We start from the raw sequence: 16,361 nt of genomic DNA, 5'->3' as shown, positions 1-16,361 counted from the left end.
TCAAAAGGCTAAATCATGAAGGATTCACATTGGATGTACTATTAGTTTATAAATCTCTACAACATCAATGAACCACATGATGTCACCTATTAATAAGCTAAGATATTCTTATTATTTAAATGAAGTGTCATGATACGCTAACAGTAATATGATCAAGTAGTCAAGTACTGTGTTGCTTCATAGGATTCTAGAAAAAGGTCATAAATGATCAGAATCCCCTTGTTTTCATTGCATTTTTATGCCTTCTAAACTATTTTTATAGCTTCCTTATTATTAGTGGATATCATTTAAGTAGTGACTTGAATCCACGATTATATAGAACACATTTTGGGTTGCTTTGTTAAAACTTGGTTGTTTTTGATTCACTTATTGCTTTATCTTTTATCCTTAATTGTTTGAATGAGTAGTTAAATCACATAATGTACATTTACCTTCGTCAATTACTCCTCGGCATCCTCATACATTTGCAACCTTTCTTGGTTTACTTGGTTCTTTCATACCTTACGAAAATTAACGGGCATGGCTGGACTGAGGGCATTGTTTGTGCTGTGATTGCAACGAGACTATCACATCGGTGAAGTAGGCATGGTAATTTTCCAGTTTTGAAAGATCTAGGCTCAAATTGATTGTTGTTTTTTGCATTTTGCATTTTACTAAGTCCCTCTTGTTTTTGGTTCATTTTATATTTCTTGCTTGCCAATGTAGAGCCTCTTGGCCATGACTATGTTTATGAATGGTACCATTAGCACCTAATTTCTTGTGTCAAGGCTCAAGTATTAGTTGATACTGAATATTGTGAACAAAACCGAGATGTGATGTTTTGGCACAAGTTCACACCTCGTAACCTTTTTAGTAGTCGCATCTAGTAGATTTGAGGTTGGTATCTCAACGTCTGCAATTGTTTCTCCTTATCATAAAAGAAACTTGTCGAGTCATTTTATTTCTCCATTGGCTCCTGTTATGTGAGCTTTTTACATGCACTCATCTCAATATTACAAAGCAAGTGTATATATATTTATATACACCAAACTATATATATTTAATTGTATACAAAAATTAGGGGTGGTATTTGAATGGAATACCCTTTTTTCTCATTGTTGAGGTTACATGTGAAAATATGATGGGTTTAATAGAAGTTCATCATTTTATAACTTGATATGGAAAAACTTGGTGTCTTTGTAGAGTTCCTTTCATTCTTTTCTTTTTTTAAACTTAGGTTTCAATATTTGTTCAAGTAGTTTATTTCAGATACATATATGAAGAGTGGAATCTAATGCCTATGTTTATCTGAGGGGATAAATATCGGTTAATCCAATACTAGTATACTTTTTTTTCTATTTTTTCATATATTTGAAAATTCATATTTTTATACTTATAACTAAATGTGTTTCAAACAATATTGAAAACAAAATAGGAAATGGTTGGTATTTCAAAAAATATTAGAAAATATTTTTTAACTAAATAAAATATTGAGCATATTAAAAATATTTAGAAATGGTAAATAAAATAGATTTATGTTTCAAAGAATGTGGAAAATAAAATAGAGAAACGGTTGATATGAAAAATAAAATACGGGAAAAACAATAAGAAAAATAAAATAGGAAACATATGAAAAATAAAATAGAGAAATGGTTGATATGGAAAATAAAATAGGGAGAAAGAAGAGAAATGGTTGATTTGAAAATAAAATAGAGATATGGTTGATTTGGAAAATAAAATTATCTAAAATTAATAAATAAAATTGAGTAAATGTCAGAAGTGGGATTTGAACCCACGCCCTCTCACGAGGACCAGAACTTGAGTCTGGCGCCTTAGACCACTCGGCCATCCTGACTGAATGATTAGCGGTTTATTTTATATTTTAATCAATCAACTCAAATGTTAAATGCGTATAATCAATTGGGCAAGTTGGCTTTGGATAATCTAATCCATTTGGTCTAGGCTCCCTTTGGATTACTAGTGAGATTGTCTTTAATGAAATTAAAATTAACTATGATAGTGAGATTAATTATTGCAATGGTGAAATTGAGTAATGTAACAATGAGATTAAAATATGAAAAATAAAATAAATAAAATGGATATAAAAATGGAGAAAATGGTTGATATAAAAGTAAAATAGGATGGCATGAAAAATAAAACTATCAAAAATAAGTAAATAGAATATTATATAAAATGTCAGAAGTGGGATTTGAACCCACGCCCTCTCACGAGGATCAGAACTTGAGTCTGGCGCCTTAGACCACTCGGCCATCCTGACTGAATGTTTACTAGGTGCTACATTTTATAATTTAATCCATTAACACAAATGTTACATGTGTATCAATCAATTGGGCAAGTTGGTTTTGGATCACTAGTGACATTTTCTTTAACGAGATTAATTATATAAAATAATTATATAAAATTGAGGAATGTAACAATGAGATTAAAATATATATATATCTAGATTCAATCGCAACAATAACGATGAGTTGTATTATATTGAGGAAAGGAAATGACCATTATGAATATTATTTTAAAATCTAAAACGTATATTAAAAATTATAATTTTTCGATATTTATGAAACTAATAAATAACCAAAATTCATTAAAATAATATTTATGTCATATAATAATTTTAATACTAAATAATTAAAAATTAATTAAGATAGATGATAATGCTATTATATTGATTTTAAGCCCAATAAAATAATGAGAAGTAAAAATTAGAAAACAGGCCGACAAGAAACCTAAAGAATAGGTTGAGGCCTACAAGAAAAAAGGTCTTTGATGTCAAATTTTCAGCACAATAAAATAGTTAGAGAAAAAAAATTAAATTTTAAGAAGAAAAAGAAAAAGCAATGGGGGGTTTTAGGAGGTTTTAAGCAGGGCAAGCCTGCAATGGAGGAAAGTTTTGTACTTGTCGTCCGCCAACTCCGCAAACACCTGTAGAAACCTTGACCAAGCTCTCTGACTCACCGATTCCAGCTCGCCCAAACCTCCCAAAGAAATGTCTTCTCAAAACCCAGAACCCGAACAATCCCCTGATCCCAAAACCCTGAAAGACCCAGAATCCAAGCAACCCTCGGAAGAACCCCCAAATCAAGAACCCAAAGTAGAAGTAGAAGGAGAAGAGGAAGAAGAAGAAGGTGAGTGTGGGTTTTGCTTGTTCATGAAAGCAGGAGGATGCAAAGAAAGCTTTGTTGGGTGGGAAAATTGCATGCAAGAAGCTGAAGAAAACAAGGAAGATATTGCGGAAAAATGCTTTGAAGCAATGTCAGTTTTGAAGAAGTGTATGGAAGCCCACGCTGATTACTATGAACCCATTTTACGAGCCGAGAAGAAGGCCGAGGAACAGGCAATTATTGAATTGGAGAAAGAAAAGGAAGAGGAGAGTTTGGGTGCTCAGGAAGATTCCAAGGATTTGCAGAAGAAATCAGATGGTTACTGAGTTTTGGGCATAATTGAGGGTTTTAACTTAGTGAATTTTTAGAAATTGAACGAAATTCAAATACTTTTTATACTAAATGTCATTGTTTTATGGATGATGGAAATAGGGTCATCAGAGACTAGAATAAATTTTCATACATGTTGGAAATAATGGAGTGTTAGCTTACACAATTTGGATAGTTCTTTATTCCAAAGATTTGAACTTCAGACCTTTGAAATGGAATTTCAAATTCTAACTGTATGGTTCATTTGACAAGAGTCTATCCTTTCATATTAGTGAATGGATGGTTAAACTTTTTACAATGGCAATTATTTCTATATGGGTAACTTTTGGATTGTTTTTGTATGTTTGATCACTTGATCCTTAATCTTGATAGGTGTCATTCAATTCTAGTTGTGTTGAATCTATGATTGTTGATCTTAGAACGATCCTTGGTATTGCTACTGAATTTCCTTACTACTATCTACTTGTATCCTTAAATTCCTTTTGGATTTTATCTTGCGTGTTGATCCTTAATGTTGGGAGATTCATTCAATTCTATTAGTGACTTCCTAGTGTTTACTTGTATCCTTGATTTGATTTTGGATTTTTTTCTCCTTTTTTTTTTTTTTTTTGTATGCTGATCGTTAATGTTGGGTGATGTTACTTCAAGTAGTGACTTGACTATATGATTATTCATTATAGAATGATCCTTGGTATTGCTGATTAGTCATTGGTTGTATTTGCTTACTGGTGCCTACTTGTATCCTTAATTTGTTTTTGGATTATTAGATGCAATTCAATTCAAGTAGTTACTTGAATTTATGGTTATTGATTTTAGAATGATCCTTGGCATTGCCTATTAGTCATCGGTTGTATTGAGTCTACTTAGTTGCGTCTAGTTGAACTTGCATCCTTTAATTGTTTGAATGAATTGTGAAATTACGTTAGAGGACCTTACATTTGTTTTTAACCAATCATCTCAGCTGAAACTTTAGAAATTGAGTGGTCTTAAGAGTAGGCTACCCCTGAGGAAAAGAGCCTATCTTTCGAATGTGTTATGTTTTTTTCTTTTGTATGGGAAGAATTATTACTAGGAGTTGTACTTTCAAAGGTGATTATTGGATACAAGTATGCATCCAATATGAATATGCTCAAAGTTTCAAGTTATTTTTCGGCATCCTCGTACATTTGCAACCTTTCTTGGTTTACTTGGCTCTTTCATACCTTATGAAAATTAACCGGAATGGCTGCACTGAGGGATTTGTTCGTGCTGTGATTGCAACGATACCATCACATCGGTGAAGTAGGGATTGTAATTTTCCAGTTTCGAAAGATCTAGGCTCAATTTGATTGTTGTTTTTTGCATTTTGCATTTTACTATGTGCCTCTTGTTTTTGGTTTTATATTTCTTGCTTGCCAATGTAGAGCCTCTTGGCCATGACTATGTTTATGAATGGTACCATTAGCACCTAATTTCTTGTGTCAAGGGTCAAGTATTAGTTGATAGTGAATATTATGAACAAAACCGAGGTTTGATCTTTCGGCACAAGTTCACACCCATCTAGTAGCTCAACATCTGCATTTGTTTCTCCTTATCATAAAAAAATGGCGAGTCATTTTATTTAGCCATTGCCTCATGCTATGCCAGCTTTTTACATGCACTCATCTCAATATTACAAAGCAAGTGTATATATATTTGGGATTATCAAGCTAATTATTTATACACACCAAACTATATATATTTAATTGTATACAAAAATTAGGGATTGGTATTTGTATGATATACCCTTTTTTCTCATTGTTGAGATTACATGTGAAAATATGATAGGTTTATATAGAAGTTCATCATTCTAAAACTTGATATGGAAAAACTTTGGTAGAGTTCTTTTCATTCTTTTTTGAACTTAGGTTTCAGTATTTGTTAGTATTTCATTTCAGATACTTATAGGAAGAGTAGAACCTAATGCCTATGTTTATCTGAGGGGATAAATATCGGTTAATCCGAGGGGAAAATATGAAAAATAAAATAGATAAAACAATATGAAATAAAATAGAGAAATGGATATAAAAAAGGAGAAAATGGTTGATATAAAAGTAAAATAGGATGGCATAAAAAATTAAACTATCAAAAATAAGTAAATAGAATATTATAAAATGTCAGAAGTGGGATTTGAACCCACGCCCTCTCACGAGGACCAGAACTTGAGTCTGGCGCCTTAGACCACTCGGCCATCCTGACTGACTGCCTTTTTATCAAATTTTATTATTTAATCAATTAAATAAAACGTTATATGTGAATCCATCAATTCGGTAAAGTAAGTTTGTGCTGGTAATCCAGGCTCCCTTGTGATATTGCCTCCAATAACATTGAAAGTAACAGTAGCGGTGAAAATATTTATATTGATATGATAAGATTGAATATTGTAGTAGTAAAATTAGAATGTCTTTGAATTCGATCGCAGCAATAAATATGAGTTGAATTATAGTGAAGAGAGAAAATAATCGTAATGGACATTATTTTAAAATCTATAAATGTATGATAAAATTGTAATTTATTTAATAGCTTCTATGAAATTAACAATTAATAAAATTGTTGTTAATAAACTACTTTCCTCTGGAGAGGACAATAAGATTAAATGGGTAAGATGCTAATGAGTACTTAGGTTATTGGTTAGGGCAAAAAATTTTATGTTTGGGATATTAAGTTTTGAATATCGTGACGTTCGCGATATAGTTGATCTATTGTATTAGTTAAACTAAAAAAAAAGATATATGTGCAAGATGTTTATTTTTCATGATAATTCGCTATATTTTTTTAAAATTTTATTAATAAATTACATCTTTCTTTTTAAAAACATTTATTTAATTTAAATTTTATATTTCTATTTCCTTAATAACATAATTTAATTTAAAATTTGTGAATTGAGCAGAAATCAATGAGATTTTTGCTATTATATGGTTTAAGTTGAAATTACATATTTGGTATCAATAAGCCAATGACAATTATAAGTTACAAATTATAAATTATAACAAATTAAAATCTAATTTATAAGTATTATTTTTATTATATTTAAATATATATATATACTTAATTTAAATTAAAAACAAATCACTTCAGAAAGATAAATCATTTATGAGAATATAGAATTGTACCCGAAACAGGGGAAAATAGCACAAGAAAAGGGATTTTCTAAAATTTACAGTTACATTGTTACTTATACATCCAATTCAGAGTCTTTCAGCAGCTGTTTCCCCTACAGAGACCTGTGTTCCATTACAAATACATGATTCCTTAACACTAGAAGAAGCTAATGCCATTTCTTGCTCTTCACAAGACACCTCCAAAAACTGTTCTGGCGTCACAACTACCCCTTCATCAATTTTAGCACTATGGTTATCGACACAAACAGGATCGGACTGCTGCACAGACTCCACTTTCATTACAGTGTCAGCTTCATTGTCTCCACAGCAACCATCAGTTTGGGACACAGATTTGGTTTCTCCAGCAGGAGATTCTTGACAACTCCTGACCTTAGGCCGCTCCCCCAGCTTGATCCTAACTTCTTCAGACAAAAAATTACAATCAGCACATTGTACAGATTCGTCCGCCGACTTTCCCTTCGTACAGATAACTAGTCTAGTAGTTTCTTCTATAACTCGTAAGGCCAAGTTATCACACAGCTCCTCTCCACTGGCATTGGCTATTTCCTTTGTACCATTGATTTCCGAATCTTGCAGAGTCTTGTCTCCAACAAGCTCGGTTACTATTTTTGCACAAGTTTCTTTTGCATAAATGGTGTGCTGTAATGAATTGGCTAATTGATCTCCTACAGCTTGAATGCCTATGTTGGTTAATTCTTCGCGTCTCAAATGTTCAATTGAGTTATCTTGTTGCAAACATGATGTATTGCCGGTTTCTGTATAACCACGAAGATCAAATTTTGTTTCTTTGAACTTGAAGAACTATGAACTTCAAAAAGTGGGTGAAAGTTACCTGATTGTCCATCTGTTTTTTGGGATTGATACAAGGACTTCGACAGCAATACTGTTCCTGGAAACACCATCAAGTTGATCTTATTAAGTGCTTTTCTTTCCTCTTCCTCCACCAGCTTGAAACCGAAACCCTTGGTCCATGTTTCCACAACATTCGGAATGGCAGTTATCACAAGCTTTTCCACCTTGAAGGAGATCAGCAGCTATAGAGGAAACATCGATCCACAAGGGTGAATAAAACAAATAAAATTAAGTTTCAAACACAACACATTCAAAAAATAGAAAACGTAACCAATAATATCCATCAACTGTGAGGATTTTACAATGTTAAATTCCTATTGTAAAAAACTTGTGCATACAATATTTGAACTAGTGCTACAAAGAGTGTATCAAAGCATATCGATTATGGAGAAGAGAACATACCTCTTCAATGACGTTTACAAGAGATCGACACATTCCTTGACGACGGTACTTGCTGCAAGTTGCAATAAGAGGCATCTCTGCAACTGTTACACCATGTATCCTACACCAAATAACACAGAAAAACCAAAAGTAAATCAAAATGCCAACATGGAAGGTTCAAAATGGCTTAGAACATCATCTGAAAGTCTTAAGACATATTTGCTTAATTAACTTGAAGTAAAAGCAATGTCAAATAATTGGAGCCCGAATCAAATTTGCAGATCTCAGAATGATCACTTCTAAATTGACAATAAGCAAAATAATTTAGATGTTGATAATACTAAACATGTGGCAAATTGATATCTTTATATTGAACATGACAAAGATGAATAATTACCAGAAGTTTTATATGAAGGCCCAAGGACTCCCATCCCTTCCGTAAATGGAATGCAAGGACATAGGTGCCCTATGTAAACATAGTATTTATTTAGATATGCTCGAATGACCCCTTCTCATAATGAGAATGTATATATAGCCATCTTCTTATTTGGTATGGTATGGAATGAACTTATAAACATGAAAACAACTCGATCATATCTCATACTTAAAAAAAGAAGCATTATTGTTAAAACTTGATCTTATCACATTCACAAAGAAACAATGGAAAATGTGGTATAAAATGATCTAATATGATATACCTACTATACTACCTGATTGATGCCACACATATAACCACATCTTCCTTCTCCAAGACAAGAGAGTAAAACCCGGAAAAATTCAAGCGTGCAAATTCTGACCTGATCATTTTAAAAACAGAAGCATGTGAATCATAAGCAGTCTTCAAATCAGAAAATGGAAAGATTTATGAGCAAGAAACAGATCAAGAACTAGATGACATTGAAAAGAAATTAACCCAAATTACTATTTTTCTACAAAATTTATGATCATAATAACGCAGCATGAAGCGAACAAAAAAAATTAATATTTAATGAGAATGAGAAAATATTTGTCTCTACATGTAAAAGCCAGACCCAGAACATTGAAGATAATGACAAATAGGGAATTAATACAAAAAAGAAAAAAGAAAAAAAAAGAACAGGTGTCTCACCCCCAATTGTACATGAGATGAGGCCTCATGTCAACACCTGTTCTCGGATCAACCATAGACAGAAAGCATTCTTCCATGATAGACAGAGCAACTGCTAGTTTTGAGTTGCATTCTGCCTTCAGGGCCAGCCTTTGAGCAGAATGAATTTTCTGATCTTCATGAATACATCTAAGAAGTGTCCAAGAAAAGCCATTAGAGAGGTGATTAATCATCCCAAGACGAGAACTAAGACCCAAGTGCAGCTGCAAATACCAGTGAAACTTGCATCAGAACATAGAAAGCGGATAACGTGGAATATACCAAGTTACAGAAGGCAAGGCATGTAGCTAAATAAAATTACGAAGGCAAAGAATTGAACTTATGCCCGGAATACAAAACTATTTAATATGGTAAATCCAACAGATTCTTTGCAGCATAATAAGATTCAAGAAGTTTGAATCACAAAAGTACCTCCTTGCAGCTTCCTCCACAAAACAAAGTATCAGAAACCTTTTCTTCAAGCTCACTTTTATCATTCAGGCATGCCTTATGATCTGTTTACAAACAGAGGATAAGCTAAAAAATTAGAAACACAAATCACAGAGAGGAATCATGAAACACTCGTATTATAATGGTAAAAGAGCAATTTCAACAAAAAGCCCAAAGAAAACAAGAACATTCAAATGAGCACAATTGGGTAGTTTATTGTATCATATTCTCTATTTTCATACTTTTAGCCTACCTTTCTTCATGTAGCACGACACAACTGATTCCAGATGCTGAATAAAAATCTCAATTTCTTAAAAGAAAATATGCTAAGAGAAAGGCTTTACGAAGACTTTCAATGTTATGCTTTACAATAGATATAACAATTCCATCTCCTTTCTTTTTCCTCTCTGAGAAAGCCAAATCAAGAAACAAATAAAAAAAAATGTTCTTTAAAATGGTAACTAATAGGCTATCCTACATTAAACTAAAGATTATAGGTCCAAACCATATTTCAAGAAACTCAATGCTGTCCTAATAAATAATATAAATTTTTCAGAGAAATGTCATGCCGAGGGGGAAGAATTACATTTGTGCTCGCACTGTGAACATTTGAATGAATCAAATGAACTCGAAGCATCTTTATCATTAACAAAGTTGCCACATATCGGACAAGTGCAATTTGAGCAATACCAATTGCCCTCCGGTAGTTCCTGGAAGCAACAAAGTAAAGCACATGAAGTCATTAGTAATTAAAAAAAAAGGATGACAATAGTAAAGCCACGCACTTGAAAAGGAAAGAAATTAGAGTAATTTCCATGCACCATAGAACACAGAAGTGGAACCAAGTCATATATATAGAGGAAAATTTTGGACAAAAATGGAAGGGAGAAAAATCATTGTTCACTAGTAGTTAAAATATGTTTTTAAAACCAAAGAAAACATTTTAGATAGAAAATGAAAACAAAGAAGACAAGAAAGTTTTTACCAACATTTACAAAATAAAAGTATACAGAGGAAAAGAAGACCATCTCAAATGGTTTGACTTGAATCAGAGCAGTCAAGAGACATGTACATATAAATACACACTTTTTTGGTGACATATATAAAACAAAGTTAAGTATATAGGGGAGAGAAACTCAACCGATATGTTTTATGCACAATGCATAAGCATCAAAGTTGTGGCTCTTTTTGTTGTTCTCAATCTTAGTACAAATACAAGGCACAGGCTACTGGACTCCTTAACTTAAGCTCCATTAAAAAATCATCAATGAAATCTATTACATAGAATGCACACCACCTACATGATTCTAACATGTCTATCTTGACACTTTTAAAGCTCATTATGTTGGTGTCTATAAGAAATAATATTTAATTGTTACTAAGCTCAGCATTCATTTGCAGATATATAACCATGCAAATTAAAAAGCACACATAGTTTAAAGTCTCACAGGTTTTTGGTCATTGAGGCAAATTAATGATCCCTACTTATGCTATTTGTCTTATTACAAGCTCAGAAGCTAATTTACCATATGGAACATTTGCAACCAAAAATGAAATTTTACCAAGAATAGCTTTTGGTAACTGCAAAAGGAACTTGGAAGATTAATAAGTGAGACTAGGCCAAATATATTCAACATAAGTAAAATTAGTGAAGCTGCAACAAAAAGGAAAAGAAATAAGGAGAATAATTAAGAATAAAGATTAGATGTGAGAACAACATGCAGGTCAATGCAAAAAAAGGGTAAGAGCGAGTAAAGAACAAACCTTCATAAACAGGCAAGACAGATGAAAAGTAGAAGGGCAGTTGTCACAACAAATCAGTTCACCAACATCCCCACATAGACCACAAGAATCATCATTTTGATCATTGTCATCAGCTTCCACCTTCTGGATCCCATTTTTCCTGGTCTTGTACTCAGCAGACCATGCCTGCAGCTGACATAAAGTGAAAGGTTTACCAGATTCCATGAAAAGATTCATGCAGGGACGATTGAACTTGAATCCAGCATGAGTCTTAAACTCAGAAACTGATAGCACCCTATTGCAACAATTGCACACTATTCCATCCCAGGAAACAAGACCATCTTTCACGATAGAATCATCCTCGGGGTCCCGATATTGAATGACATCATTCAGAGAAATAACCCCAGCTAAGATCAACCACGAGAGCACAGTCCTGGATCCGATATTATACAATTTAATTTCAGTAATATGCTTCCCTCCTTTACCAATGCTTCGAGGAAGCAACTTGCAGCGGCTCTTCTTGCTCTTGAACTTGGTCCGAGGTCTTTTCTTGGGGCCCTTCAATTTAGACTTGGTAGCACCCAAACCTAAGTCTTTGTTTCTTATTATTGCAGAAACCAACAGGTCATCGTCTTGAATCTGGCATTCAGTTGATTTCTTTTGTCTGTTTTTAGAACCATCACAAGTGCCAAAACTCCTCTTAAACTTCGAACCTTTTTTCTTCACTTGATGTAGGCAAGAGCCAAGAGATGAGGACTTTTGTAGGTTTCCTTTGGTTACAAAGTATTCTTGGGCCTCTTTTGAATTTAACTCAGCCCGGTATACGTCAGTATCACGATGTTCATTCATACCAGGAGGATAAGACCATAAAAAACCACTTTGGTTTAATGCGGTTAATCTAATTTCAGATATCTTTCTAGATCTCCTGCAAGCCTTCTTTTTCAAAATAACACCCAGGGCAGAACCTTCATCCTTTGTTTCAAACTTCAGAGCATTAGTGAGCTTATCAAACTGGTACTCATCACACCCAGACTGCAGAAGGCCATCACTAAGGTAACTTGGGTGGTCATCCAGTAAATGCTGTGGAAGCTTTCCAACCTTGCCAGTCTCTTGAGCTCCAGATGATTTATCATTTTCCTCCAGAGACTCGAATGATAAATCTCCTGGAAGCTCAGAAGGAGTTTTTACATTACATTCAGATCTTTGTTTGTTAGAACTTGGAGAACTTATGTTGCTATATTGGTAAAGGGCAGCAGATACAGAACCCTGAAGTATGTCGGAAACATCCCCAGATGTAACACAATCATTATACTTAAAATTGCCTACCTGGCCATGGGTGCTATCTGACCCACAAGCATATGATGAAGCAATACGCTGACCTTTGACCTTGCAATCAAAAGTTTCTGGCCTGTTGGCAGTATCTTCCAAACACATACTTACTTGGTCTGCCTGAGGAACACATACACCTTTCAGACGTCTCACTACCCTTGACAAACTTCCATTGCTGGATAGGCCATTACAGGTATTGTAACTCCTCTCAGAAGCTGTCAACGAGCTTTCAGCAGCCAGAGAAGAATCACAAAGCTGAGTTGACATATGTCCCTGAGAACAGAACTTTTCCTTAGTAACATTTTTTCCCCGTGCTAAAACAACACCATTTTTCTTGTTAATTTGAGTAGCTAAACTGCTCCCTGCTTTAACCTCAGCTCCCTTTCTTAATGAACCAATCTTCCTATTAACGAATATAACATTCACAAAGGGATCTAATATAGCCCAATATTGAGCCAATGTATAAGAAACATTAGGTTGGTTAACTTCTTTCTCAATTTTCGTCAATGTATCTAATAGATCAGACCAGAACTGGCTCATATCAGTCCATTTCTTACCATCATTATCCAGCACGAAGTTGCAGCTATCAGAAAACAAAACCTGCCCAAAATACCTCCAAACATTAGGGAATTCACGAAACAGCCTCCCCTCAGGTGATCTATAAACTGTTTCCACATAAGTCCTACAGGATCGTTTACGTCTCTCAATAGACCAGCCTGCACTTCTTAGTATGCGAAAAACATGGGTCTGAAGAAGAGGACGAGGATCCTTCTTAGAGTCTATTACCCCAGATATATCAGAACTGCCCACTCCAGATGATTGAAATCCACCAAGTTGTTCCTCCACTCTAAAAGGAGACTCGAACTTCCCCACAACAGCGGCAGGACTAGAAACCACAAGCTTTGATGCAAAGCTCTCCTGTGAAACTGGTGAAGCTATTGCTTTACCTATCACTGCTTCTTTTCTATCATTTGCATCTAAGTCTTGTATCCTAGACTTAGTAATATCCTTATCTTTCGTTTTAGTACCTCTGCCCCCTTTCACGTACTGCTTCAACAGATGGCCACTAGATGTAAACCCCTGAGCAGATGATTCAATTAAATCAGGTGTAACTTTCTGATAAACAGAACCCAGAGGTTTCGAGTACAAGCCACTAACAATTTCATTCTGCTGCAATGGTGCATGCAAAACCATTCTCCTTTCCACTTTATCCCTAGAAACCTCAGCTGCAGAAAACTTAATTCGCTTGACACTTGCATCCCGGTCATCTCTCTCAGCCAGAGCATTTCTGTCAAGAAAGCTACCTGATGCACAAATTCCACCATAACTCTCAATTACTGCATTAGTATCCTCCTGGCATAAATTTTTTGAGCAAGACCAGCTTGTTACAGCTGAATTTGCACTATTTGAACACAATGATGTATCTAATTTCTTGCTATGCTCACATTCAAAATTATCTACACCAGCAACAGGACATCTTTTACTTGTGCTGCCACCACCATTTTCAAAGAAAACCTTCGTAAAAATGCCATGCTCATCATGTGACCCCTCAAAACCATCATCATGCAGATCTTCCGTATCTGCACTAAACGACATCTCTGCTATAGGCAAACCCACTTTGCACAATCTACATGCCACCCATAAGAAAAGATGTTAGACATATCCCTCCATAATAAATGCTTTAGATTCAAACCATCTATTAATTGGTAGCAAAAGAGTAAAAAGAAGATCTATAAAGAAGACAATCGATACATAATTAATTATTATTTAACTATAAACCTTAAGCCTGAATTAACTTTATAACAGCAATGACCCGTACCACCCTAAGTTACATTACATGCAAGATACGCAACTAACATGCACATGATATAACACCGTAAAATCAAGAAACTAACTGGATTAACATCAATCAATTTATTTAATTGGTAGAAGGAAATTTCATCACAGATATCAGTTATAACAAAACAGCAACAGTTTCCCATTTAATGCATACAAGAAACGAAGGAACCGAGCAGCAAAAATGGAAGTAAGAAGACAAAATATCCAAATACGGTTACAAAATATCAATTAAAGCACTCATTGTGAATTTGGGAGAAAAGGAGGAAAAACACAAAATCCGCATCATTAACTCACTTCAGCAGGGCATTATAGTTGGTTTATACAAATGAAAAGAAAGAAAAACCCTAACCGATGCGGCACTATAGTTGGTTTGTACAAATGATGGTAACACTTAAACAATACCACTGTATTTAATTTCCTATAATTAACTTTTTCTCCAATACGCCATGTAGCAACACCTTTGTTTGTCAATATACATCTCCAAATGCCTAGCATCACATGCTCCATGTTATATAAGACAAACATCTGGTACGACCATTAAATAACATCTTAAAATACACAAATCATTCTATAGAAGGATTCTTAAACTTCTTTCCTGAATCATACATGTTCTATTAATAAGCTACTGTCATGAATAAAGACTTCCAAAAATGTAACTGCATATTAACCTAATATTAACATGCATCCCTTTTTCTTTCTTCTCACAAAGTCGCATAAAAAACAGTGATAAAGTGACAGTACTTCTTTTAAAGACAATGTTGCTGCCAAAAATGCCCAGTAATTCCATTGATACGAAAAGATCAATTGCAAACCTTTTACTTAGATATCTTTTCCTTTAGTACACTTTTGCTAGCAAGGTATAACAGATATGTCGAATCCTTGTTGCCATTACTATGGCTGGAACTGTGAAATTAGTAAATTAGCCTATATTTCAAAAGAAACAAGTCAACAACTAACCTACTTGCTGCTCATGCAAAAGAAAAAAGCTGTTGTACTTCACAAAAAAAAAAATAGAAAGCAAAGAAAATAGAAGAACTCGTACTCTAAACGCAACAAAGATCCAAATTCGGAGCACAATCAATATAGAACTGCACTTGCACACTATAAACTGCACAACCAGGTCTTTCTCAAGTCCACATCTTCAGTATGCTTTCCTTTTACTAAAAACTAATACCATCTATCCAACAAACCACACACTGAACTCTTCCCGGTTTACCCAATCCCCAAAAGATGGAAATATATACTTATATATAATTATGCCATTAACAGGAATTGTAAAACTCAATCATGCACCAGTTAAAGAAACAGTAGTTGTAAACTTGAATTTTTTTTAGTTCACAGTCTTTTCATCACCAATTTATCATGTTTCAACTTTCAGTAACCTGAATTCAAAGAAAAATCCTGAAAATTCAAGAAAAAAAAGAGTTCAGCTAAAAAATTCACTAGAAATGGTAAAAGAATATTTTAGGACCTAAAAAACACCAAACCAGATGCAGATCAAAACCCAGAAATCAAAATCAGAGAGAAAATCGATACATCCATCCAATACCAAACACCCAAACTTTCAAAACTTTATCCAAAAACATAAAATAAAAAAGAGCTAACCTTTACAATGCATGTTCTGATCAACATGCAAAAGTAGATCAAGAAACAAACTTCACTTTAGGGTTCAAGAGCTGAAAAACTGAAATGGGCTCAAAAATAAATTAAAATAAAATATAGATGAATCTTAATATAAAGCTTCAAAAATGGCAGAAAAATAGGGTTTTTCTTCTATCTTTTTGCTTTGCCTTCATCAGCTTAAGCTACAAAGAACCAAAGCCGCAGTTTTGAAACTGAAAGGCTTTAACAAAACCCAAATAGTGCTCCACAGTATAACAGATCCACGAGAGTGTTGTATATGTCATGGTATATGTACATCTCTCTCTCTCCACTTTGCTTTTCTCACTCTTTTTTTTTTTTTTTTTTTTTTTACTTTTTGTAGCTGTATTGTTTTATTCAAAGCACTTAAATAAAATCCTAAATAGGATAATAAAAACAGTAATTTTTAAAAGGAAATGACAGATCTAT

The 16,361-nt window shown here is 33.8% G+C and overlaps 2 protein-coding genes and 3 non-coding genes across 5 annotated transcripts; 1 reads left to right on the top strand and 4 right to left on the bottom strand.

Annotated features, from left to right (window-relative positions):
• Positions 1-1,750: 1,750 nt before the first annotated feature.
• On the bottom strand, positions 1,751-1,834 carry TRNAL-CAA (transfer RNA leucine (anticodon CAA)). Its single transcript has one exon. It is a non-coding gene; the product is annotated as a tRNA-Leu (tRNA).
• Positions 1,835-2,173: 339 nt separating this feature from the next.
• Positions 2,174-2,257, bottom strand: TRNAL-CAA (transfer RNA leucine (anticodon CAA)). Its single transcript has one exon. It is a non-coding gene; the product is annotated as a tRNA-Leu (tRNA).
• Positions 2,258-2,751: 494 nt separating this feature from the next.
• Positions 2,752-3,753, top strand: LOC108472645 (uncharacterized). The gene has a single exon (XM_017774194.2). The coding sequence runs from the start codon at positions 2,987-2,989 to the stop codon at positions 3,425-3,427; it is 441 nt and encodes a 146-aa protein (XP_017629683.1). The 5' UTR covers positions 2,752-2,986; the 3' UTR covers positions 3,428-3,753.
• Positions 3,754-5,564: 1,811 nt separating this feature from the next.
• On the bottom strand, positions 5,565-5,648 carry TRNAL-CAA (transfer RNA leucine (anticodon CAA)). The gene has a single exon. It is a non-coding gene; the product is annotated as a tRNA-Leu (tRNA).
• Positions 5,649-6,522: 874 nt separating this feature from the next.
• On the bottom strand, positions 6,523-16,328 carry LOC108473491 (increased DNA methylation 1-like). Its single transcript, XM_017775074.2, has 9 exons — positions 15,897-16,328; positions 11,145-14,079; positions 9,967-10,090; positions 9,363-9,445; positions 8,913-9,154; positions 8,515-8,601; positions 7,826-7,925; positions 7,404-7,605; positions 6,523-7,326 (listed from the first exon to the last, which is right to left on the bottom strand). Exons 2-9 carry the CDS (start codon positions 14,046-14,048, stop codon positions 6,638-6,640), a joined length of 4,431 nt encoding a protein of 1,476 aa, XP_017630563.1. The 5' UTR covers positions 14,049-14,079; positions 15,897-16,328; the 3' UTR covers positions 6,523-6,637.
• Positions 16,329-16,361: the final 33 nt, after the last annotated feature.

This window comes from Gossypium arboreum, chromosome 11, assembly GCF_025698485.1.
Source record: "Gossypium arboreum isolate Shixiya-1 chromosome 11, ASM2569848v2, whole genome shotgun sequence".
Classification (NCBI taxonomy): Eukaryota; Viridiplantae; Streptophyta; class Magnoliopsida; order Malvales; family Malvaceae; genus Gossypium; species Gossypium arboreum.
The sequence above is the reverse complement of the archived record's forward strand: the minus strand, read 5'-3'. Positions and strand labels throughout refer to the sequence as shown.